The 27336-nt window shown below is 42.1% G+C and overlaps 1 protein-coding gene and 1 long non-coding RNA gene across 5 annotated transcripts in view; one reads left to right on the forward strand and one right to left on the reverse strand.

Annotated features, from left to right (window-relative positions):
- The first annotated feature begins 247 nt into the window (after positions 1–247).
- Positions 248–2092, forward strand: LOC105420395 (uncharacterized). The gene is made up of 2 exons (XR_016046024.1): positions 248–365; positions 1557–2092. It is a non-coding gene; the product is annotated as an uncharacterized LOC105420395 (long non-coding RNA).
- A 5314-nt stretch (positions 2093–7406) lies between these two features.
- The window catches only part of LOC18430941 (uncharacterized), a 39401-nt gene continuing 19471 nt past the window's right edge, over positions 7407–27336 (reverse strand). For 3 of the 4 annotated variants that reach the window (XR_016046026.1, XR_016046027.1, XM_006841081.4), the window contains exons 13-14: positions 8272–8358; positions 7407–8196 (exon numbers count right to left, since the gene is read on the reverse strand). Coding sequence is in view for 1 of the 4 variants with exons in the window: in XM_006841081.4 (XP_006841144.1) it covers positions 8110–8196; positions 8272–8358 (174 nt within the window). In the remaining 3 variants the exon portion in view is untranslated. Of the gene's footprint in view, positions 8197–8271; positions 8359–26432; positions 26701–27336 lie in introns of all 4 variants that reach the window. The other variant, XR_016046025.1, reaches the window with a different exon arrangement.

A 27336-nucleotide genomic window follows, 5' to 3' on the forward strand; every position in this document is an offset into this window, starting at 1 on the left:
CCGACACATGCATCTCTCTCTCCTGCCTCACCCATCTTAATATTGGGTTTTCTAAACCACCATCCCTCTCTCCTCTGTGTTAATCTCTGTCACTCCCTCTACAGTCGGCTCTCTCTCAGTGCTCGAAACCCTAACCCTATTTCCTAGTTCGAATCTCTGCAACTCAATGTTTGGGACCTTCTATGAACGCCTATGCTTTGCTTAATGGCTTCAAATCTCACCTTGGTGGTGATGGAGATGTTGTGGTTGTTTTGAAATCTGGGGCTTTGGTGGTATTCAGGCGAAACGAAGCCGCCATGGAATCTAGTTTTCAAGGAGAGAGCCAACCATTTTCAGGCGATGGCTTTGGATATGACCATCGGCAAGTAAGGGCTTTTTTTTCTCTCTTGACCTCGATATCTCTTCTTTTTTCTTGATTCTAGGGTTACATGTTGGTGTTTTTCAAGTAGTCAGTTAGAAAAGTGTTGACCCAATTCTCGTTTGTGGTCTTTTTTTCTGAAATTAAGGATCGAAGAGTATTTTTTCGACTGGTTTTGAGGCTCAAATTTTTTTTTACCACAAAGTTCTTATCCACTGCTGTTTTTTGTTGCAATAGTTCCGCCAATTTTTCAGGTCAATATCTGGACCTTGGACAGCATACAAAGAATTAAAAAGCCATTGCCACTAAAGAATGGAAGAATCAAATCATAAACAATTAGTTGAGACTTAAAAGGCCATATGTAATGTTTCATTTCCATCCTAGAGCCTGCCTTATACCAGTGTAAATGAGTCCTAAGGACCTCCCAATCAAGCAAACCAGAAAGAAAGACACAGCACTATCAGACTCGTCAAAAAATATTCGTAAGGCCATAAAGGAAGGCTATGATTTGATGCAAGTTATGGTTCTCCAAGCATTTGCAATAAAGTGTTAAGAGATTATTTTTTGTGGGTTGCAATAAAGTCCCTTAATTCACAGTTTCTTGATTCAAGCATTCATCTGGTAACTAGAGTTTTTCCTATTTTTGGGGACCCTTATTTTTATATTTGCTTTTTCTTTTTTGGAAAAAAATTATTATGGTGTTTCATTTTTAGTAATTGATGCAGAGTAATGAAATTTTACCATGTCTATTGGCTTAGTGATGAGATGATACTATAGATCCATCCACATTCCCAGAGAAATTTTAAGTGTGCATTATATTGAAGCAAACATTTCTTTGATGCTTAGGCCCTATATTATTACATTGTCACAGGGCTATAACAATCTGCTCGGCACCAACACCTTTTTCAGTTGTATCGGCTCTATGCTAATTTAAGGGTTTTTTTTTTATTTTATTTATTTAATTTTTTTGTTTGTGAATTTTTTTGGTATGGGTTTGATGAGCTTGTTACAAAATGCAAATGAGATTTTCCTTTCCCAGAACTGTTGGAGATAAAATTTGAGTTTTGAATATGCACTATGTCATCATAATGTCATATTTCAAATAGTAGATAGAACCTTCTCACACGATAATGCTCAATTGTTGGTTTTCTTTTTGCTTATAAATAACCCCTTATATTTGCTGGTTTTTTCCCAATAGGCACCTATGAAAAGTATGCATGCACAAGGGGAATCACAGGTAAAAAGGAGCGATAATGATGGTTCTAAGGAGGTCAGTGATATAAATACTTGTAGTGAGGAAGATGAAAATGGGAGGTTGGGAAGCCCGAATGCAAATAAAAGAAATATTGGTTCTGAACCATCAGAGGAAGAAACAAAATTATTCTATAATGAATATACAAGGCCAATGCGGTTTAGCATGTGCATGGGAAATATGAAAAAAACACAACGTGAAGGGTCGTGTGCTCTGGTAGATTTCTATGTTCAGGAGAATGATTTTGTACAAAGAAAGTTGGTAGTGGAAAACCTACTCGGAAGGTACTTACACAAAAGTTAGTAAGAGTTGGTTTCAAAGCAATGATGAAAATATGTAAGAAAGATATTGACAAGTGGGTTGTTACACGTTTTAAGAGATACCACAATCATATATTTGTGAGCCCAAGTAATGTGCATTGTCTCCGATTACATCGGACTATTTTTTAATGTAATAAAAGTATTATCAATATCTTTCATAAAGCAAGGATTCCTACTAATAAGATTAGGAATGTATTTTGTGTAATTTAGGCTTTATTAATAGGCTACTTTCGAACCATCATTATGAATCTCTTAATAGATGGTTTTAAAGAGGTCAGTGAAATAAATACTTATAGTGAGGTCAGTGATATAAACAAGAGTATTATCATTACTCTTCCATTTCTGTAATTTAGGCTTAATGGACCGTGATTGTATAAATAAGTTTAGAAAGATTAGAAAGAAAATCTTTGACGATGATGCTCGATTGCTCTTAAATTATTTAAAGCCCATGCAAAGTGAAAATCTTTCCTTCGTTTATATAATTGATGTAATTGATGATGGTCATTTCGCAAATATTTTTGGGTTGATGCTAGGTCAAGGAATGCATATCAATGTTGTGTGGATGTGGTGATTTTTTATATAACCTATAAGACTAATAATTTTAAAATGCCTTTTGCCCCATTTACTGGAATCAACCATATAGATTCGACCTTATTTGGTTGTGCACTTTTAGGAGATGACACCAAATCGTTATTTGTTTGACTATTTGAGACATGGCTTTCGGCAATGTATGGTAAACATCCAATTACAACAATTACTTACCAAGACAAGGTTATGCAAGGAGCTATTGCTTGTGTATTCCCAAACATTGTCCACAAGTTTTGCAAATAACACATCTTTAAAAAGGTCAATGAGAAGTTGGGTAGTTTTTGTGCAAAACATCCTACCTTTGTAAGGGAGTTCTTCAACTGTGTTATCTAGACCGAAACAATTGAAGAGTTCGAGAGTTTATGAGGATTAATTATTGATAAGTATGAGCTAAAGGAAAATAAATGGTTAGTATCATTATATGATATTTGACATCAATGATATTCCCCAGGTTTTGTATTTGAACTTGTTTATATTTTGGATGTAAAGCATTATTTGAGCCTGTTTATGTGTTTTTGTATAGAGCAACCTATTTGTGGGTTGCCTAACACTCGTATTTTGTTTACCTTTTATAGTAACAACAATTAACACACTCACAATAACTTAGGTATGTGTCTTGGATTGTATACTGATTGTCTTAATGAGTGGTTGGATTTATTTTTACCGTCTTAAACTACAACAAATTTTATTGCTTGTTGTATTTGGTGTTTTTCCTTGTTAATACTAGCTCGGATAAGAAGGATGTTATTCCAAATGGTGAGTGTCAATGTAAACATCGCTTTTCACCAATGAATATTAAACCAATCCCCGAATTTGATGAGTTGTAGGTTTTTCTCTTTTTGTAACTCATCTCTTTCATATGGAGTAACTCTTTGTGAAGTAGTGCCAATTGCCTTGCTTGATAACTGGTGAGCTATTGACTTATATTACAAACATTGATAGAATACATGCTATTGAAATAGGACTAAAGACGAATAAGATTTGGTTGGAAGATATGCAATATGCAACGGTTGCCATAAAGTTAGAACTATAATTGGGAGGTTATAATTGAACATTGTTAACAAACTTTTCTTTTCCAAACTAGTGGAATACACACTGACACAATATAAAGAGCAAAGTTTTTATTTTGAATTACAAAAGGATGAGTGAACAATAGGACATAGTAACACACCCAAAAAAAAAGTAAAATAAAATCAATACACATATAATCACACGCAGCACAAAAAGCAATTTATTTTTCTTGCAGTGCAACTGGATTTCAGCAACTAAATTCAGTTCAAACATAAAAAGTTCAATTATACTGAGAGAGGGAGATATCTGAATCTATAGCTTTAAAATCAATTGAATTCAATTCACATATCTGAATCTTTAACTTTAAAATCACCTGAATTCAATTCACATAAACAATCGGGATGGAGAACCACCTCCCCACCATTGAATTGCTGAATAAAAGCCCATCATTGTACACTGACCAACAAAACTTTGTACATGTGGGTTCAATCTGAACACCAAGAATTAAACTAATCATATCCATACATATCATGAATTCAGATAAGAAAGCTTCTATATACAAAGACCAAAAGTTTCAAGGCACCAAAAAGGCCCAAGACAAATATCTTGTGACTCTGCATACACCAAGAGAAAGAGATAGATCGGGATCATGATTCCAACCACCCAAGAATACATAGTCTTGAGGAAACCAGAGGAGTTCATAGAAGGTCTCAAACATTGAGTTGCAGAGATTCGAACCAAGAAACAGGGTAAGGGTTTCGAGCACTAAAGCAGAGACAGGAAGGGAGAGAGATTAACGCAAAAGAGCGAGAGAGACGGGGGTTTAGAAAACCCAATAAGATAGGGGAGATAGAGAGAGAGATGCACGTGTCAGGTGTAGGGGGAGAGTATGGATGAGGGAGATTTTTTATTTTAAAAAAAAAAATTTAAAAAAATTGAAAGGAATTCAAATCTCACTTTGAGTTTTGGAGATGAATTGGGGTCCTATGCTTATTTTTCCCCCGATTTTTTACCTCGAACCTTTTTGACCAAAGCCTGTTTATTACGGCCCTTTACCTTATCAATATCTTGTTATTCCAACTTGCTAACTATGATCAATACCTCTCAATTTATAAGGGGTCATTCATAGAAAGACAACCGGGGTCCAATATCATATGTCCAGGACATGGCCGATTGTCCTTATTAGGCACACACAAAATAGGGATTGTATACTAGACCATTATTACGCGGAGGTCACCATTACTCCTAACCAGTGTTAAAAATCGTCCATTCGATCTGGAATTCGGCGATCCGAAATCGGATATCGGTGATACGGCACCAAATCTAGTATCAATGAGATATCGGACGGTTCTTTTTTTTTTGTCTTTTTTTTTATTGAAATATGGGTTTTCTAGCATCGTTAAACATAATATACTTCACTTTTAACACCGTTAGGCATCGATGATACTGAGCTTTTTTACAGCAGCATAACACGTGAACGTCGACTTGACTTTCTTTCTTGTGCATGTCCGCCATCCAATGCCAAGTGGTCTTGCCCCATGTGGCTTTGTACCATGCCCCATGCATGATAATTTACGAAATTCGTTTTGTGCGAATTCTTTTATGTGGTATAATGCTCCCTCATCTTTTCGATGTGGGGCAAATGCTTTTTGTATCACCCATCGAAAAAGTTATTAATGATTGCTTTGTGTATGGCAAGTATTAGCGTATGGTATCACCGATGTGGGGCAAGTATTAACATCCGATATCACCACTTAGGTTCCACATTTAATTTTGTCTATTCACTCAACGATGTGGGGCAAATATTAACATCCATTGTTAATACTACGTTATTGATTAATAGAGATTAAAAACAAAAAAAATAGTACTAACTTATAGGATATTAGAACAATAAAAAATAATATTAATACTAGTTTATTGATCATTAAAAAATTTCTTAGTTTATGGGACATTTTAATTAAAAAAATAACAGTAGCCCAAACCACTTCAAAATCTATTTTAAAGTTTTTTTTGTCAATTATCCCACATTGCAAGTATGATAGTTATATATTTTTCTAATTTTATTATAATATGCTAACAAATTTACGTTTTTAAATTATATACTTTTGTAGATTTGTTTATTTGTAAGAGTCACACATTTGTTTATTATTAATAATTATACATTGACAAGCAAATCTTGTATTTTTATTTGCTTATTTATTTACATTATAAATTATATAATGTATTATTTTTATTACGGCTATAAATAATTTTTTTAAAAAAAATTAGATGATATTATAAGACATTTTAAATTTATTTATACAGGGTCAGAACATCTCAATATTCGCATATTGATGAAAAAAATGGAAGTTTTTAATGTAGTACCCCCATTTCTTATTAGATTCCTAAAAAGCAACATTTATGATAATTTTTTTGGATTTTTTTTTAAAGCCGAATCTATCCAATTTGATCGATTCCCAACCCGAAATGGCGATTCACCTATCCAAATGGGTTTTTAAGGTGCCCGATCCAAAGCACCGATCCATTTTTTAAACCACTGCTCCTAACCATTAAATGTCAAATTGAATTCCTTGGTATATGTCACAAAATTTGATATTTTTGTTTTCGAATGTTAAAAGTCTAATCAATGACACTTACAACTACCCAATTTAAATTCTAACAGATAAAAAGTGATTGTAATATTCTTGTAACAAAATTATTATTTTTTTAATGTTAAAAGTCTAATAAATGACACATACAACTATTGAATGTTAAAAATCTAGTCAATGACACTTACAACTACCCAATTTAAATTATAACAGATAGAAGTGATTGTAATTTCCTTGCACCAAAAAAATAAATGGTCTCTTTGTATACTTCTCCCTCCAAATATTGGCCATCGGAAATATCCAACCTAATGAATTTATGAGGATTCAAACACACTAATGAATTTATGAGGATTCAATCACACCGTTTAAGAAGCAACAAAACCACAATGGCTTTTTCAAACATTTCTATAGAGAAGGCACTTGAATCCATAGGATCGATGGTCCAAAACAAAACAAAACGACATGAACATCCTCTATAGTAAAATCCATAGTTTACTTTTGGCCACAAGGTTGTGAGCAGAACTTAACTCCTAATGGCGGATGGCAAGATTCCATTAAATAATAAAATTTTGAAGAAAAAAATAAATGGACTCTTTGTATACTTCTCCCTCCAAATATTGGCCATCGGAAACATCCAACCTAATGAATTTATGAGGATTCAAACACACTAATGAATTTATGAGGATTCAATCACACCGTTTAAGAAGCAACAAAACCACAATGGCTTTTTCAAACATTTCTATAGAGAAGGCACTTGAATCCATAGGATCGATGGTCCAAAACAAAACAAAACGACATGAACATCCTCTATAGTAAAATCCATAGTTTACTTTTGGCCACAAGGTTGTGAGCAGAACTTAACTCCTAATGGCGGATGGCAAGATTCCATTAAATAATAAAATTTTGAAGAAAAGAATGGGTGAAAACAAAAACATTTGCATACATTCCAATGGGAGTTCCTTTTGGGATTAGTCATCAGGGGTTCAAACCTCTCCATCCGTGGTTTCTCAGGACTAGTGTTTTAACAAGATATCACAAAGTATTCTTGCATTCCAAATAACAGTGGTTCCTAAAATCAGAAATTTTTTCCATTCAATCATGGAAATGCCTGACTTAATTAAAATAACTGAAATGACCCACTTCAAGGGGCGTCTGTATATTCAAGAATATGAACAATAGATTGTGAGAAAAAAAGAACTAAGAGATCGCCCTGTCGTGCTGCCCTGACCAGCTCAAATCCCCACTGATAGAAGAAACATTACATTCGCAACTATGAAGGGGGCATTATAAAAAAAAACAAAAAAAAAGAATTTTCACTATCATTTCTTCACAGTCCACCATAAGGGAATACACAATCTTCTGTTTACATTCCCGTGGGTACGTTGGCCTTAAACCATGCCACATGGCCTGTCAGCAGGGAATAAATATTGATTTTTACTCCTGCATTAAGGTAGCACGATCAGGAGAAGTAATAGAGTCTGATGGTGTTCTTCGAGGCACAACCTTGACTGTTAAGTTGGGATTTGACTCGTAAGATCCTTCCAATCAACCATCTAAATCTAACTTAACACCAACTGGACACCATTAGAGCCATGCTGTCAAGACCAAGGATACCATCTTTCTTTTTTGTCATTATTTTTCGTTTTCATAAGTTGGCCACCTTTAGCAGTTTAATTCCCATCCTTTTATGAGCGCATACCATCATGCAAATGCACATTCACTGAGACAGTATCATCTCCCATACAGCACCCAGAGAAGGTCACAACCATACAATCTTAGAAAGTAGATTTCACAAAGTAGCAAAGGATTGCCACCACTCTTCCATGCTCTGGAATAAATTATCGTATCAAGTGACCCAAAAATTCAGAACCCCTTTTTCCTTAAGTACCAGAGGCCTGGCCGTAGATCAACTTAAATCATGGTTACTTCCAATAAACCAGAACAGCAACCAGAAAGAATAGGCTTTGACAAGCTTTTAAATTCGGCATACTCTCATTGAAGGGCCTCAAAAAAGAGAACCTGTGGTTGCAAATGCCCTCTTTGACATGTGTCAAGGACCTGATTCCATCCACCCACTAACTGCATGACACATAAATTGAATTTGAGGAAGTTGGGAGAAAAGAATAAGCAATGAGCAGGGTCAGAAGTATTTACCTTAACAGTTTTGTCATCATACATGATCCACTTTTCGTGCTCGTGACTATAAGCAAAGCAGTGGTAGTGTTGCCCATAATAACATACCTGCCATTCAGGTGGAAAACCAAATAATTACGATAACTGATTAGGTAAGAAGGTTTGAATACAATGCAAATAACATGAATGTTGCTGTTCAAAAACTAGCTTTAGGGAAAAATCACACAAAACTTAAGAAGCCATATTTCCGGTGGGCTGGAAAGTCTAGGGAAGAATGTATGTACTGATCCTTATATAGGCATAAGAACAAAGCCCTCAGGTTCGCCATACTTGGGAGCCAAAGAATCATCAATGTAGACGAATCTAGCTTCCAAGGCATAAAGTGTTAAGATTCAACAAAATTTTGCAGTAAATATTTACTAGGGAAAGTAACAATGAAAAAAATATTTATAGGGTAAATCTGGAATATGATAAAAAAACTATAAAGCATCCATTCAGAGACTTTTTTTTATGATCAGAAAATTTTGAGACATCAAAGTTGCTGGCGCTTGACAATGCTAATGGGCAATTAGATTAGTACACACTGTTGAGCTCTGATGTCTATACTGTAGCAATGTGCCAAACCTTATTCTGTAACACATGAACAATCTGATGCCCCATTCCGGTGTCTGACACAGATATAAATAACTTTGTCCAAACAAATGCAAATAAAAAATTAAACAACTAATAAGGTCATGGGTCAAAACATAGTAACCTATGAAGTGAACAGTCATGTCTTTTAGGAAACTGTTTATTGGCAACTGTTTTGTTTTTTATCGACTCTAAGAGATCTAATGCATAAAGGTAAGAGAGTCTTCAGAATATTGGTGTAGGTATGGACAAAATGTACACCTAAAGGGTCAAATTTGTGTCATGGGCAAACCTCTAAACATGTGCAAAGGGGACAAGATCAGACCTTTTGGAGTCGCATGCAATTCCATCCTAGTGGCACATTTGCATGATAATGAATCAGCATGCTGATAAATCATTTCTCTCCATGGGTGTTCAGAGTACAACCTGGATGACAATGGTTTTGATTCTGTTTTGGATGATCAAAGTGTTTGATGATATTCCTTGGAAGCACCGCCTTTCCACGTAATGGTTAGAAGAGTGAGACTGCAAGGATTGGCCAACTCCATCAATGCAGGAGGAAACCATTGTTGAAAGAAGCTATCAACCAGTGTTTTCGAACTTAGCAAGATTGACTCAAACTTGCCTGAGTTACTCAGAACCAGCGGGGTGCCAGAATGTATTGAAAAAGTTCGAGAACCAGCTGAGTCTCACCAGGTCCCAAGGTTACTGTATTACTTTTTCATAGATTTGGCTTGAGTCTTCTTCAGATTCAGCCAAGTCAAACCAGCTGCTCAGACTCGGGCCCTGCCAGATTCCATTCACGAGGTAGAATTTCCGATCATGGCATTCAACTTAAGCTGGGTGACACATTTGAAACCAGAGAGACCCATGAAGTACGATCAGATGTTATTACTAAGCTGGCAGCGTAAGAGAGAGGGTCCCCTTTGTCAAATCCTCCGGTGCAAGGAAAGAAACCACAGGGTGTTCCATCCAAATTAACAAGAAGTTGGTTCAGGATATGCAAATATTATATTTACTCTCAAAACCCATCAAGCACGTTGTATCATCTAAGAATAGTCCAATCAAAATGATCATATGGCTTTCCTATGTTGACTTTGCATATGATCCAAGGTTCTTTACTTCAATGCCAAGGGTCATTTACATCACGAACAACCAGGGTTGCATTAAGGATCTGGCACCCCTTTAGAAACGCACCTTGCGGTGTGGAAATGACCAGATATAAGACCTCCCTCTCACTTTAGCCACAATCCTGTATGTACCGCTAATGAGGCACATCAATCAGTGAACCTTGATGTTCACTGCTCCTTCAGATCTTAGCATGAGGGCAGTTAATGTAGCATTCATTAGTTTTGACCTTCAATTGTTGTTCTCTTGATGTTAGTCCTCTATCGTAGCCGGTCATATCAGTCCCAAGCCCGGAGAAAGGAGGAGGGTCGTCAGGTTGGCAGCCAGAATAAAACCTTTTCCGCATCAATTTCATGAATCCTGACTATGTTGTCTTTTGTGGGTGCGTGTGTGTGAATGTTAACTGTTGTATTGCACAACCCAAAGATGGGGTGCTTCACAACAAAAACACCTTACGGGGCCAAAACAATTTCTATACATCCCAATAATAGACAGGTGAAAAAGGATGAACCAAAAAGCGGGGCTCCAGTGCTTGAAAAGGTGCCCAAGTGTCCCCTGAGGATGCTGTTGTGTGGCGCCCTCCTTGACCAGGGTTTCAGCTGCATCATTTGCTTCCCTAAGGTATGTCGCCAAACCACTTGCAAATCACTAGTAAGGTGGAAGCTTTGGTCAAAAATGCGATCCAGTCGCCAAGGACACGGGGAGGATCTGGAGGCCCAGGCCATGACATTCTTGGTGTCCCCTTCTACAATCAAAATGGGGCCCCCAAATAGGGTTGAAATTGCGTAACCCTCCCAGAAGGGCAACTGCCTCTGCAGTGTTGGAGTTGGTGTGACCAATGAAACGGGAGAAGGATTAGAGGGTATTGCCATCATTGTCTCTGAAAATGCCACCAATACGTGAAGGTCCAGCGTTGCCAAGGGAGCAACTGTCGAAATTGAGCTTTGCTTACCACAATTCAGGTGGCCTTCAAAGAGAAGCCCAAGAAATGCAGTGAGTCCTGAGATGTAAAATGTTTTGTCAATTGATGTGAAAGTTTGAGAGGGAGAAGTGTTGGAACGCAGAATTTCTTTTCGCCAAAAAATGACAAGGGATTTGACCTTATCTTTAAGGGTTTTGATGGCAGCTCCCTCACCAAGAAAGATCCTGCATTTCATTCAACCAAGTGACCCAAAGGGTGGCTGCCACTGAAGCCCGCCAAAGAAGGAAGCCAGGTTTCGACCAAGGTGGCAAAAGGCAGCTCCTAAAAAGGTGGGAGATTGAGTGTGGGGTCACCCACGACCAGCCAAAAAGCTGGAGGCAGCCCCCCCCAAAGCGTACTGGCTGTCTCCCAGTGGAGGAAGAGGTGAGCATTTGGTTTCTTCCTCCATGGTACGCAAGATGCATCTGTTGGGTAAAGGCAGTCCCCTCCTTTGGATTTGCTCAAGAATTAGGGCTCTTTCGGAGATGGCTAACCATCTGAAGAATTGAATTTGGGGAGGGGGTGAGTGGCAACCAAGCATTAGCTGCAATTGAAAGCGAAGAGGGAGGCATGGTGGGGGTTAAGTGAAGAATGTGGTAGAAAGAGTGAGAATGGGGCTGGGTATGGTGGGGGTTAAGTGAAGAATGTGGTAGAAAGAGTGAGAATGGGGCTGGGCATGGTGGGGGTTAAGTGAAGAATGTGGTAGAAAGAGTGAGAATGGGGCTGGGGTCGTAGTGGTGGTACCATTGTGCCCCATTTTAAGGTCACGGCCTCCAATCTCACTAACGCATTAAAAAATCTGACTATTTTCAAAATGGGTAGGGGCCCGTATTCCCCACTAATCTACCCAAAGAAGGTTGGGGAACAGCCAATCTTATCAGTCCCAGGAGAGAAAAGGGAGAGGGGGAGGGGAAGGTTATTTGTAAAGGGATGATAGGGTCAGGAATTGTGGTAACTCTAGGTCTGTCAAGGGTCTCCTTAAGGCAGGGCTCCACACTCCACTGGGGCCCAAGGACTCAATATTGTCGACTACAGTAGCATGGGGATTCCATATTCCGTGCTACAAGGAAGAGTTGGGGAAACTGATCCCTCAGCGGTGAGTGGCCAAGCCACAAATCAGACCAGAACAGGACTCTATTGTCGGCCGGAGGACGAAAATGAATATTACTAATAAAGGACCATAACTAAGAAGTACGGAGAAAGGATTTCTTGTCATGAGCCTTCCTCGTCCTTCTTCCCCCCTCCCCCCTCTCCTTCATGGCCCCTTTTCCCTCGCCTCCTTCCCCTCTCCTCCTCTCCTTTGCTGCTTTCTCTATCTCCTGACTCGGCTCTTAGGCTTGCGTACCAATTCAAGTGCTCTGTGGTGGGAGTGTTTCAACCCTAGCAGAACGTTGTTCGCAGTATCAACAAATAGGGAAGAATTCATTGGAATGACCCTGCTCTATCTTGCCAAAAACTCTCAGACGGTTCCGCCCTTTTCTCATTCTCATCTATGAGTTTCGCCCTCTCGGCTCTCAACTCCCCCCTCCTTTCTTTCAGGGAGCCTCCCTCTCTCTCTCTCGAGATGAACACACGACCTGGGCTCTTTCCGTCTCCAGAAGGTGTGGGTCACAATATCCACAATCCCACCTCACGCTTGGGATCAAGACACTTTCAAGATGATTGAGAACGTCTGTGGCTCTTTCGTTGATGTTCATTGGAGATCGCTGGAATATCTCCCGCTAGGTTCTTTCCGACTGATCATCGACGTTTTGGACCCCAATTCATTGCTCATTGCCTCTGGCTTTAAATTCTGGTCTGTATTACCAGGTCTTTCTGTTCTAGACCTCCGCCTCACCATCATCGGCTCGTTTCGTTTCCAACCACCACATTCACCCTCAACACACCTCTAAGCCAGCCAACTTGCACCACCAAGGACTACGGTTTCCAGAAACCGTAACTTCCAGATGTGCAAACTCCAGAACCGCCAGCGATCATACGTTGATCGCCGTCCATCTGTTTCTTGTACGTCCCCCCTCGTTCAGGCTGTCAACCTGTTCGATGTCCTGCAATCTGAACGTCTCGAGAATGAAACCGACGCGAGTTATTCACCCACCCCAGAAAATGGCTCCTTCAACACGCATTACCCCTCACCGATGGAGGCTCCCGATCATCTTGTGCATGGGGGGGACGTGTCGTTATCTCTGACAACAGCAGGCGACTTCTGCAGTACTCCACCGACCTCGATTCCCCCTCTCGCTCCACCTGTCAGTCTCACTGCCTCCACCATCCTGCCCACTCAACCCCTTCCCCACCTACCCCCAACCCACCCTTGAGGTTTCTCTCTCCTCGAAAACCCCGATTTCCTCTTCTTCGCTATCCCCCTTCCTTACCTTTGGCTCCATCACCAGCTCTATCCTCTCCTCCCTCCAACCCCCCCAGTACGATGGCTGCCCCAACCGCCCTCCTACCCCCATTGAACGGAGAGCGCGGGCTTGATGCAATCATGCCCGCTGTGCTCTCGGCGTCTATGGTTCCATCACCCCTCCTCTCGGTCCCTCTTTCTGCACCGACCTCCTCTTTTAGACCTCTACCCCCCCCCCCCCCCCCCCCCCCGCTACTCTTCCAACCCTCCTCACCCCTTTTAACACAGAACCTCTGTCTCCCCCTCCTGTGCTGCCTCCCTCTCCTCTTCACTCCCCAAACTCTCACCTGGATTCCCCCCTTGGACACCCCACCTACACTCCTCTCCCTCGGCTTCCTAATCTGAACCCGGAGCCATGGATCCTTTTTCCATAGCTTTTATGTTCCCTTATCCCCCTATTCTAATTACGTATTCTGCTCATCCTTTCAGTGGTAACCCCATTATCGTGTCCATCCCAAATCCGTTGCCTTACCATTGCACCTCCACATATCCTGTCATTCCTAGTCGTTTCACATGCCCCCTTTGCAGAGGATCTCATCTCTTGGGATCCTCCTTCACCCAGCTCTTCTTTCTCCACCCCTTTGCCCCTCTCACTGACACCACCCCCCCCCCCCCAAGCCCCTCTCTCTTTCTCCTGTCCACCATGATTTCTTTAACCACCCACTTCTTGCTCCCATCCCGGTGCCACCCTCAATCACGTCTCTGGCACTACCCACAGAGAACACTTTGGACTCTTCTTTGGAAGTCTTCGGCTCGGCTCCCCCTTTCAATTTTCTCGATGACGCTGATATTATTTTCAGGCCTACGCCGGAGGATTGACTCACCCCTATCGGCCTACCTATTTCCTCTAGGCAGCCTTTCACTCAACCTCAACTTTCTCCGATGAAAGATACTTTCGGTTCTGCCTCGTCGATGGCAGAAGTTGCTTCTTGTTCTGCCTCATCCAGCTCTTCGACACCTATGGATTCCACCCCATCCCCCATGTCGGTGGACTCTTCTTCGTAGACAGGATGGACCAAGCGCAAGGAAAGATCCACCATGTTATGAATGTCATGGGTTTCCCTTACTCTAGACCAGAAGGACCCTTCAACAAGTTCTTCAAGGCCAAAACTCCAGCCAAGTTCAGGGTAAATCTCAAGGGCAAACGAGAAGTGGATAATTTGCTATGTAGCATCAACTACGACCGTGTCCCATCTCTTTCTTTTATCCCCTCTGTCCCTGACCCCCTTCTTCAGGGGTCTCAGGTTAGGTGATCCCCAAGGATCTCTGCTCTTCCTAATGCTTATTGTTTTCTTGGAATATCCGCAGGTTAGGACTCCCAAACAAAAAACAAGGTGTTAGGGATTTCTATCACAAATATAAGCCCTCTATCCTTGCTCTCACGGAAACAAAGTTGCATGCGCCTACTTTTCAACAAGTTAGACAGGTTTGGGATTGTCATCCATGCCAATGGGAAGCACTTCCCGCCCTAGGGGCCACGGGGGCATATGGGTGATTTGGAAACCTACTGCCCACTCCCTTTCGCAAGCTTCCATTACTACCTTCTCGGTCTCTCTCCTCCTATCAAGAATTTGTGATGGTCTGCCATGGAAATTCTCTGCCATCTATGGCCCAAACTCACACGCTCTTAGAACTTCCTTCTGGGATGAACTCAGCCAAATAGCTTCTTTACCCCACCCCATTTGGTGCCTAGGTAGGGATTTCAATGTGACTCAATGGTCCTTCGAAAGAAATACCTCCTCTAGAATCACTCCAGTTATGCAAAGTTTATCTGACTTCATAGTCCAAAACAACCTTTTGGATCTACCCATTCAGGGAACACAATTTACCTCATCTAACCGTTCTCTTACCCCTTCTCTCTTTAAACTTGACCGCTTTTTGATCTTCCTAGATTGGGATGATACTTTCGCTGGATCACATGTCACTGCCTTACCTAAACCTACTTCAGACCATTGCCCCCTTTTGCTTGATACCCATCCGATGATGAGAGGGGCTAAACCTTTTAGATTTGAGATGTCCTGGTTGGAAGAGAACTCATCCTCCTCCTTATTCCCTTCCTGCTGGCTATCTCTTAGGAACTCCGTTGTAGGATGGGCGGGGTTAAGATTCCAAAGGAAACTCCAACTTCTCAAATCCACCCTAAAAGCTTGGAGCAAAAGCATCCCAAGATCTTTTGGGTCCCAAAAGAACACTACTCCCCAGTCCATCCAAGAGTTAGACTTGATTGAAGAACCCGGACCACTTTCAGAATCAGAGCACCAGTGTAGGTCCCAGCTCAAACTGGATTACCAGAATATCCTCAAGAAAGAGGAGATATTCTAGTTCCAGAGATCTAAAAATAAAGTGGCCCAAGTTGGGTGATCTAAATAGTGGTTTCTTCCATAAGACAGCAAATTGCAGACGCATGGATAACACCATTTCCCAACTTATGGAAGGGGACACATTGCTAGACCAACCTAGCCAGATTGAAGATGCCATTCTGTCTTACTTCATAAATCTCTTATCTGCACCTCAAGGACCCAGGCCTACCATGGGGAATCTTTCCTTTCGTTCCCTGCCACCCGACAAAGCCTTGTGGATGGAAAGACCATTCCTTGAAGAGGAGATCCTTGCAGCTTTATCGGACTTGGCCTTAAACAGGACCCTTGGCCCCAATGGGTTCCATGTTGCCCCTTTCAAAAAATTTTGGGAATCCTTCCATAGTGATTTCCTAGCTTTGTTCACAAACTTCCACTCTAGAGGTATAATTCACCGAGCCATGAATGCTACCTCTATAACTCTGGTCCCAAAGATCGAGGGGGCAGAACATCGCAAAGATTTTAGGCCGATCAGTCTGGCAAACTCAACCTACAAAATCATCCCTAAGGTTCTAGCCTCTGGCCTTAAAGAGGTTTTGCCTTTTGTCATTTCAACCTCTCAGAGTCCTTTTGTCAAAGATAGGCAGATCTTGGACGGGGCTTTAGTTGTCCATGAATGTGTGCCTGCACTTGGCCAAAACACCAAGCCTAATTGTCAAACTAGATTGGGAAAAGGCTTACGATCATGTTGATTGGACCATACTAGAAGAAACCCAAACCATCATGGGATTTGGGAGTAGGTGGAAGTCATGGATGAGAGGCTGCTACTCAAATCCCTATTTCTCTATCCTCATTAATGGGTTCCCCAAGGGTTTCTTCCCCTCCTCTAGGGGATTAAGACAAGTAGATCCACTCTCCCCTTTCCTCTTTGCCATCTCGGCAAAGGTCTTCAGTCAATCGATTTCCCGGTTGTTTGCTGCTGAAATGTTGCATGGATTCTCCTTTGGAAACCAGGGACCTGTAGCTTCACACCTCCAATATGCGAACGACACGCTTAGTTTTCTGCAATGCCGACCCAGAGGAATTAGACTATCTCTTTCTGTTTCTCAGGTGTTTCGAATTCGCTACAGGCTTCAAAGTCAACTTCAAGAAATAAAAAATGATGGGGGTAGCGATAGATTTCCCAACTCTAAAAGGTTTTGCAGATAGTTGGGGTTGCGAGGCCCAAGAACTGCCTTCAACTTACCTGAGACTACCTCTGTCCATTGGGAAACCAAAACAACGCTCATGGTCTCACATCATAGACAAAGTAGATTAGAAATTGGCAGGTTGGAAAGGTAGATTCCTATCTCCGGCAGGAAGGCTGACCCTAATCAAAGCTACCTTAGCCAACATTCCCGTCTACCAAATGTCTATCTTTTATATGCAGGTTGCAGTCGCTGCTAGGATCGAACAACTTATTCGTAGGCTTTTCTGGTCAGGATTAGGGAATAGCCACAATTTTCATTTGATCTCCTGGGACAAACTACGCCAACCAAAAATGCAAGGGGGGGCTAGATATCAGATTGTGGAAAAAATAGAATCTGGCTTTGCTTGGAAAGTGGTGGTGGCGGTTAGCTTTCCAAACAGATCAACTCTGGATTGATATTTTCAGGCACAAATACCGTATCCCCTCTACACCCTGGGTCCCTGAGTTTAGGAATAACCATAGAGCGTATGGTTTCTGGAGGTCTCTTCGCTCGTCCTACCACTCTTTCAGAAACTGCATTCACACCCACCCAAGGAGGGGTAATCAAGTTCGTTTCTGGCACGACGTATGGCTTGGTCCAAAACCTCTGAAGGACAGTTATCCTAACCTTTTCTCGCTAGCTCGCCACCAAGATGCCTCCATGGCCGTAGAGATGACCCTCTTGGGACAGTCTCGCTCCTGGCACCTTAGGTTTAGAAGGCCCCTTAATGAGTTCGAGATCCCACCCTTCTGGAATTATCAAAGGCTCTCCACTGTTGCTTCATCTCCCCTACAGGAGAAGACCAATTAGTCTGGACACCTAATGCCTCAGGAGAATTCTCGGTATCCTCTTTCTACGCTAAACTTACCTCACCACCAACCTTTCCTCATTCACCACCCTCCATAGTGGCCTCACCCGCATCTTTCACACCCCCAAGCTTAAGGCCTTCATGTGGACTGCTCTCTGGCAAAGGGTGCTCACCACGGATACGCTGCAAAGAAGAGGCATCCTGCTGCCACATCGGTGCGCCCTTTGCTTGGAAGAAGAGGAAACCAATAACTACCTATTTCTGCACTGCCCATACTCTTTTGCTATCTGGGGTAAGGTACTAGAACTATTTTGAGTGAAGTGGGTTCTTTCGGCCAAGATACCCCAAATTCTCTCATGTATCCAACCGTACCCTTGGGCGAAGTTGGGGATTCTACTATGGAAAACTGCGGTGGGAGCTACTATTTGGACTATATGGATTGAGAGAAACAGTAGAATCTTCAGGGGAGTCTCATCCACATACCTAACAATTTTTTCTAAGCTCAAATCCTCTATTGTGTTTTAGGCAACAAATCACAAGGCTGTTAAAGGACTTCCTCCTGCAGTTTTCCTGAAAGATTGGGCCGCAATCTCACAGCATAGCAGCAAAGGATTATCTCAAAGTTCTTGTTGGAGACTGCCTGAGCCAGGCTATCTCAAACTAAATTTCGATGGCTGCTGGTTAGGAAATCTTGAACCCCCCAGGATTGGGGCAATCCTCAGGGACAGTTCTGGCACCACCTTAGCTTCCTTATCCAAATTCATTGGTCATTTTGAGTCTACGGAGGCTGAGGCAACCGCTATTCTTGAAGGCCTCAAACTTACTCTTCTTTTCACTCGGAGCCTCTCATTATTGAAGGAGACTCTAAGAATGTTATTGCTTCGGCTTCTAAATCTTCTCCTCCTCCTTGGAATATTGCCCACATTTTTAATGAGATTCACTACATTTGCAAGGATATGCGTGCCTCATGGAGGCATATTTGGAGCGAGGGAAACCATGCAGTAGACTCTCTTGCTAAAGATGGAGCAGCATTAGTTGGTGCTCAATTTTTGGGATCGACATCTTTTTGCTGGTTGCTTTGTTTCTGTCACTATAACCCTTAAAAAGATGTTTTTAGATTCTACTCTCTCACCCCCTTTTTTCATAAGGGTTCTGTTAGCTCTCCGCCTGTGGAAAGCATCTCTCCTCTAACCTCTGTACTTCTCTTATATATTATAAAAGTTTAACATTTTTTTTTGATAAAAGTTAACATTGTATTGCTGGCAGAGAGTTACATTGGAGAGTGTTACAAGTGAGAGTCCGAGATCACCCTAAAAAAGGATGACTCAGTAAAAAATTGTGCTAGCCTAACATGTACAGAAAGGGCAGCCTCCCAATTACAACAATTTACGTGAAGCTTTTGCAAAAATTCATCGAGACAGAAAAACCAAAAAAAACGAGCCATATTAAGTCGTGAGCCCCTGGTCCTGAGCAAAAAAGGCGTCGGACCCGCGTAGCGCTTGTCCTTGGCCCTGACTTCTAGCACCCTCTTTCGCCAAGAGATCTGCAATGTTGTTGCGTCCTCCATATATGCTTGCAGGAGACGTCCATATCCCTGCATAAATGATCAATTTCATCAAAAAGTGAGGCTAAGTACCACGGTGGTGAGCTCGTTTTCCTTGCCCAGGAGATAACATTTTTTGAGTCTCCTTCCACTATCAAGTGAAGGCCCCAGGAAGGATTGAAGAGTTTTATGCCAATTAAAAGGGCAAGAGCTTCGGCATGATTGGAATCCTTTATGCCAATGTACTTTGAAAAGCTCAAGAGTACGTTGCTTTGATGGTCGCGGAAGACCCCCCCAGCCCCTGCCGGACCAAGGTTCCCTATGGAGCACCCATCAAAATTCAGTTTGATGCGTTCTTAGGGTGGTGGTTGCCAGTTATAAGGTCTGGTCACCACTCTCGGTTGGTGGTGAAGGACATTAATCCATTGGGTGAGGAAAAAACTTCCTGGGATCCCTGAAAAATCCTTGTGGTTGGACCAAAAGGTAACCAGAGAGATAATCTTGTGAAGGAGAGCTAGTATGTGAAGTTTAATGCCTTGGAAGATTCTAGAGTTTCTTTCCAACCAAGTGGACCATACGGTTGCTGCAATAGTTGCCTTCCATAACAACCTTCCTACCTTCGGCCAACATGAGTCGAGATCGTAAGAGATCAAAGCCTTGACTGAAGGGGGGTTGGCCCATTGAATGCCAAAAAGTTGCAACACTTAGCCCCAAAGGTCGAAAGTATAGTCATAGTGGATGAACAAATGTTGATTCGACTCGTCCGCACATAAGCACAAGGCACACCTATCAGGGTTAGGGATCCCTTTCTTTTGAAGTTGGTCCACTGTGAGAGCCCTATGGGAGCATGCAAGCCAGTTGAAAGTTAGGACTTTTGGTGGAGCAACGGTGGCCCAAACTTTGGATTGGATTACTGTTGGATTTGCCAGGAAAGTTGGGGGCAGAATTAAGCTTTTGTAGAAGGATGCTACCGAAAAGATACCAAAGGGGGCTAGCGTCCAGATGATAGCATCACTTCCTTGAGGTGAGAGGAAGTTGGAGTGGAGAGAGGTCGAGAGTGACTATAAATATTTGGTTTCCTCTTCAGTAAGATTCCTTCGAAAGGAAGGGTTCCATACTCTATATCCCCCTGTTAGGACCATTTCCTCAGCAACGGAGGATTCTTTGTTTTGAGCCAGAGAGTAGAGGGTAGGGAACAACTCTCTCAGGGCTGAGGGTCCTATCCACAAAGCGGACCAAAATCTCACTCTAGAGCCCTCTCTAGGATGAAACCTTATGAATTTTCTGAACTGGGAAAGCGCCGAGGCAAAGGATCTCCAGGCCTGTGAAGCATTGTGCCAGTGACTCCTAATTAGCATCCAAGCTCCTTCAGGGATTTTATACGTTTTTTGTAGCACCTGAGCCCAAAGAGAGTTCGGCTGGGTGGCTAGTCGCCACCACCATTTCCCCAGGAGTGCCTGGTTTTGTTTACGAAGTATTCGAATACCAAGTCTTCCCTACTGTTTGGATAGGCAAATGTTGTCCCACGCTACAAGAAGGAACTCTGTCTTATCAGCCTGCCCTGACCAAAGGAAATTTCGCATGATTTGGTCAAGTCGATTGGCAACCTGGGCTGGCATGTGAAATAGAGACATGAGGTAGATCGGGGAGTTGGCAATGGTAGCATTGTTCAAAGTTGTTCTACCTGCTATAGAGAGGAATCTACCCTTCCACCCTACCAAACGCCTGTCTACCTTGTCTAGGACATGGGACCATTGCCTTTTCTTGCGTTTTTCCAATCCCAAAGGGAGGCCTAGATAAGTAGTCGGTAAGTTTTCCACTTTACACTCCCACCTCAGAATGAAGGATCTAACCTCTGCTGGTGTCAGGGCTACACCCAGCATTTTTTATTTTTCCATATTTACTTTGAACCCTGTCGTTGTCTGGAAGCAACTAAGGAAGAATTTGAGGGTTTCAACTTCATTGCAAGAGGCATCAATAAACACCAAAGTGTCATCTGCACACTGCAAATGAGACACCATTGGTCCATGTGTACCACTCCTGAAGCCCGACAGAAGGCCAATCTCATAGAGCAGGGAGATGGAGCGACTGAAGACCTCTGCCGAAATTGCGAAAAGGGGGAGAGGGGGTCTCCTTGGCGGAGACCCCTTGAAGAAGGGAAGCAACCTTTAGGGGTTCCATTGATAAGAATAGAGAAATGTGGATGTGAGTAGCAAATTCTCATCCACATTCTCCATCTATCCCAGAAACCCATTCTTGCCATCGACTCATCTAGTATTGACCAGTCCACATGGTCATATGCCTTTTCCCAATCAATTTTGAAAATAAGGCCAAGTTTCTTAGCAAGGTGCCTCGAATGGATGTACTCGTTAGCTACTAAGGCCTCATCAAGAATTTGTCCATCTTTGAGAAAGGCAGATTGTGAAGAAGATATAACTGAGGGAAGGACTTATTGTAGTCTAGAGGTTAGGACTTTAGCTAGGATCTTGTAAGAAGAATTCAGAAGGAAAATCTTTGATTTCCTCAGCACCTTCTATTTTGAGAACCAGAGCGATGAAGTTAGCGTTAAATGGTTTTGATGAAGTCAGGACAGAAGGTGTCCCAGGACTCCTTGAAGGGAGCAATCAAGAATCCGTTTGGGCCTGGTGCCTTGTCTTTGGCTAGAGCATTGATAGCCAAAAGTATTTCTTCCTCTGTGAACTGTTGATCTAGCCCGACAGCTTTTTCATCAGTGAGGGCAAGGAAGTCAAGGGAAGTCATTCTCGGTCTGGGGCCAGGGGGGGCAGAGTATAGAGTCTGGAAGAACTCTAAAATTGCCTGCTCTATCTCAGCAGGTTGAGTGAGGTATCTGTTATTGACCTTTAACATCCAAATCGAATTGTCTCTCCTGCGACAATTTGCAATGCGATGAAAAAAGGCAGTGTTATGATCACCCGCTTTCAACCAGGTGATTCTAGATCTCTAGAACCAGTAGATCTCTTCTTTTTGTAGGGTTGAAAGGTACTCAAGTTTAGACTTAGATCTGAGGTCAATCTCCAAGGGTTCTAGTGGCCTAGTTTTCGCAAGTCCATCAAACTCTTGGATGGTATTTAACAGGGAGGACTTGAGTTGGGAGAAGTTGCCAGGGATGGATCGACTCCAAGTTTTGAGTGAGGTTCTTAGGATTTGGAGTTTGGTCTGGAGGATATACCCTGCTCTGCCCAAGACTTGTGAGGCAGGGGAATTCCACTAGGTTTGTAGTAGGGTAGGAAAGTCCTTTTCTTGGAGCCAGTGACGCTCAAATTTGAAGGGCCTGGGCCCTCTTTGAATGGCATATGTGTCAAGCAAAATGGGACAGTGGTCCGAGGTGGGTTTGGGAAGGGCTAAAGATAAGGATCCCGAAAAAAGGTCATCCTAGTTCAGGGACAGGAGGAACCTGTCTAATTTTGAGAGAGTGGGGTTGGTAGCGTGGTTGGACCACGTAAAACGACTTCCCTGAAGGGGAATGTCTAAAAGCTCAATCCGACTGATGAAGTCTGAGAAATCCCTCATTTCCTGAGAAATAGAATCTGAGGAGTTTCTCTCATGGGACCAACAGGTGACATTGAAAACCCATCCCAAGCACCAAATGGGGTGTGGGAGGGAAGCTACATGTCCCAGTTCTGACCAAAGCCTGCGTCTGAGGGTTGATGAACCTCCTAAAAGCTAACATTATAAATAATAAAATAATAAAAAAAATATATATGAAATAAGGACTTCCATGCTCTTGAAGACTTCCTACTACCCTGCCACTTGGGAGCCATGTTGAGTCTATGCAACAATATTTATGTCTAATCACCTCTTGCCAAAGATGATTGTTTTTAGTGGCAAACTGCCATGACCATTTACAAAGAAGGGCTACTTTGTTTTTGAAGATGCAAATGCAGAAGCCCCCATGAGTCTTGGGGGGAGTAGACTTTGGCCCAACAGATGAAATGGAAGTTTCTGTCCCCCTTGCCTGCAAAGAAATTGTGCATCAGCTGCTCTAGGTGATTGGAGACCGAGGATGGAAGAGTGGCATTTGGAAGATGGGCATATTTGAAAGAGTGGCCTTGATGAGGTGGGGCAACCTACAGATGAAAGAAATTTGCCCTTCCACCATGCAAGTCTACAGTCGAATTTGTCCACAATATGACTCCATTGGCTCTTGTTAAGGGTTTCATCTAGGATACTCGAATGTATGTGATCATAAGCTTCTCCCAGACCAATTTAATGATAACCTCAGGGATCCTAGCGATGTGGTGTGAGTGGATACACTCGTGGGCTATGCGTGCGACATCGAGGAATTGGTGTCCCAAGATTGAAAAGAGTTGAGGAGGGCTTCCTTTTGCTCTCTGAAATTTGCCGGTAGGAAGCAAGACCACACTTTAAGGGCAGATTTAAACAGTTGTAATTTTCATTGAACACGGAATCCAGTCCAACCGTGGACTTCGTACGTAAAGGACTCCCACCATGACTGGACGAGGGATTTAAAGTTAGCCCCACGTGCCAAACTAGTTCAAATTGAAAGGGTCTTACTAGTTCAAATTGAAAGGGTCTAGGTCCTCATAAGCCGATGCGGTGTCCAAGAGAATATGACAGTAGTTTTGGAGGTGGGTTTGGGAAGAGCAAGGGGATGGAAGGCAGGAAAGGCATTGTCCCAATCAAGGGAGGCAAGGTACCTATCCAGTTTAGAGAGGGTTGGGGAAGAGTTTTGGGAATGTTCGAACAAGCTGAAGAGAGCGCCTTGCAAGGGGAGGTCTAAGAGGTGGTCCTGAGCATAATTACCGAGATCTTCAAAGGAGGGGGTCACTTCCGCGCCAGAAGCTCGATCCCGCGCTCCGAGATAAGGGATCTCGATTCCTAGCAATTCCTTGATATTTGGGATCTCGATTTGAGAAATCGAGGAACTCGATCCCATCTAATGGTATCCAAATCCCTATGCCAAAGATCATGGCTCCATGAGTAAGCGGAACCGCGATTCCAACAACTTGGAATCAAGTATCCTCTAATTTGGGAGTGAGTTTCACAAACATTTTTTTGGTTCATATACAGTCGAGTGTGGACCTCCAATTTTTTATAACCTACAAACTTTTCAAACTCCATGATTTCCTACATATTTTACAATTCACAACTTTACACACCTTGTGAATCGTGATTTATGTCTAGTATCAAAGAAAGGCAACAAAAGAGAGGACAAGGAGAGAAGCAAGAAGATGGAAGGAGATACAAAAGTTCGTCGCATTATGGTTCAATTGAAGAATGTCAATATGCTCAACTTCCCTGGAGCTAGTTCACTAGGTCTTGTCTAACTTCTGAACGACTTCTATCACTTGAGTGTTGGTCAACCAAATCGAGCCACTCATGAGATTGCCTTACGTGTGATGGAATAACATGTATGTGTGGAAATGTGAGGTCTCTCTCATGTATATGTCTTTGAACCCCAGCAGTCTTTGACAGAGCAGAGCAATTGGGAATTATATATGGCAATGTATGTCCTTTCTCATACTTTGCAAAGGCGAACTTAACTATTGATTTCTTTTTTTGAAACAATCTATCACAACATCTTTATATTAATCATCAATTGATATTCAAGTGGGCGTTGCCCAAGCCAACTGATCGGTCCCAAAAATGAGGACGTGTGCGTTGTAGGCAGACCAATGTAGGTGGGTGTGCAATTTTTGCAATGGACACACATGATTAATTTTTTATAGTGATTCTTGCTTAAGTAACTGTTTTTATCACCCTCCATTCCCATTGTTAACATGGGATCGAGGACTTACGTATTACACCACCATATTGGATTTCTATTATTGCTATATGTAAGATCATACTCCAATGACAACAAAATGTTAAAGAGAATTTCAATGACAAGAATTTTGTTCACATTGATACTGAGTTTGTGAATTTGAAAAAAGTTAAAAATATTATCAAATAGAATTCGCTCCCAAGTTACAATATAGTTAATAAGTGAACTTCGAGAACCTCGATCCTTATCATAGAGGAAAGCGATCCCATTTGGTAAAGAATTCGCTCATGTGAAGATATGGAACACGCTCCCTAAAATTCAAGGATCTCAATCCTTTTACTTGACCATGTACGGACCTCTTTCCCCCAACCACAGATCTTCGAGCCTACCTCACTCCGCACTCCCGCTCCCGAACCAGGAGATCTTGTCACTCCCGTTCCCAATAATTATGGTTCTGAGACACAAAGTTAGAAAATGCAAGTATCGATTGGGTAATTTTGGAGTTACAATTTCTTTTGATATACACACCTGGCGACATTGAAATCACTGCCAACACATCACATTGAATGCTGCATGGCAGCGACTGTCAAGCTCCTCCCAATAAAGGTCTTTGAGAGCATTCCAATTGGGACCACGAACAGCCAAGAATTTACAAAGGAAGCCGTCAAAGAATCTAGAGAAAGCGACTAAAACGGAGAAGGTGTCAATATGCGAAGCAGAGAGGGTGTGGAGGGTTGGGTACTAGATGACCCAAATGCCACCCAAGGTCTTGATCCACAGACTTAGTGGATCAGGGGGATGGGTAGAGAAGGGAACTTAGTTTTCATGAGGGCCAAAACCGTAGTCCAATGTTTCATGCAGAAATCATGGACCGTCTTGCACTCGACGACATCCCCCAAACCCCGTATATTCCTCGTGATGATCTTCATGAAGATGAGGGAGGAGGAAGGGGGGCTCATCTAGACGAGCGCCAAGAAGGCTTACCTATCGGAGGGGCAAGGTGAGTTGAGGCCAAAGATGTGACTCTGTTATACCTGTTGCAATGGATCCCGGATTTGAGTCTATTGAGTTCCCTACGTACTTTGTCGAATCCAGATGATGTTGTGCTCTTGTGATGTTATCTTACTAGAAGAAAATTCATATTGAAATTGATTGTGAAGCTACTCTTATAGACTTTGGCCTTGAGATATCTAGCCATCTGAGATCTCAACAAAAGCAAAAGCTAAGTATGTGTTCACAACAAGAAAAATACCAACAGATATTAACCGACATCAATAGATGGAAAAAATATAATCAACAAGAAGACATCTTCAATCTCCACAAGGGACAATAATCAAACCAAGAAAAGGGGTAAAAAAGAATCTAATTAAGGAAAGGAAAATCCCAAATGTTTGAATAGTTTAGCCAGGTGCCATATAAGATAAATGGGGTCCTACCAATTTTCCAATCGGCTGGAGTTCCAGTTTAGTACCCTACTCTGCTGCATCCTTTTCCATTCTGATTAATGGCTTGGCATTTTAAGTGTTTTGACACGATGACTCACCAAAGCACACGATTCCCTTTCTTGTGATCCCCATTCTTGTTTGTTCTTTTTGGGGAAGCACTCGGTCTTATGATTGATGAAGGAGCAATGGGCTCTTCACATGTTTTCGCTATCTCTGGGGAGCCCCATGATCTCCCAGCTCCAATTAGCTATGAAACTAGCTGTGCACAAGTCGATAATGAGACTGTGTGTATAAGTCAAATTTTCATTCAAATCAAAATATTAAAAGGTAGAGGGCAAGATTTGTGGGTAAGGAGTTCACCCAGACATATGGATTGCATAAGTATTCCAACCGTTTCAAATATGGGAATGGAACAAGTCCGTTATGTGAACACATAGTATGAACTGAAGCAGCCCCAATGCTCTTGGCATGAGAGGTTTAACCAAGCTATGTTACGCATAGCTATCATAAGGACACTTACCATCCTTGTTTACGCAGATGACATTTCCTAAGCAGTGACAGAGAGGAATTTCCAAGGCTTGGGTGCAATTAAGAACTTTCTTGATATCGAGGTGGTCAGATCCAGACAAAGCATATTGTCTCTCAGCTCAAGCATAATCTAGATCTCCTTTAGGGAACTGGGAAGCTAACAGTTCAAATTAGGCATTTATCTCTCAACTCAAGCGTACTCTAGAATCATCTACTTTTAGGATATTGAAATTTAGCAGATAAATCTATTACTTCTTTAGTTACTCCCGCATTCCGAGCAGATCATACCCTAGACATTATCAACACCTCAGTGATCTAATCAATGTCATGATCAGCAAAACTGACACTCTGTACAAGGTTAGTTAGA

This window comes from Amborella trichopoda, chromosome 12 (assembly GCF_054954075.1).
Source record: "Amborella trichopoda isolate Santa Cruz 75 chromosome 12, AtrichopodaSantaCruz75HAP2 v2.0, whole genome shotgun sequence".
NCBI lineage: Eukaryota > Viridiplantae > Streptophyta > Magnoliopsida > Amborellales > Amborellaceae > Amborella > Amborella trichopoda.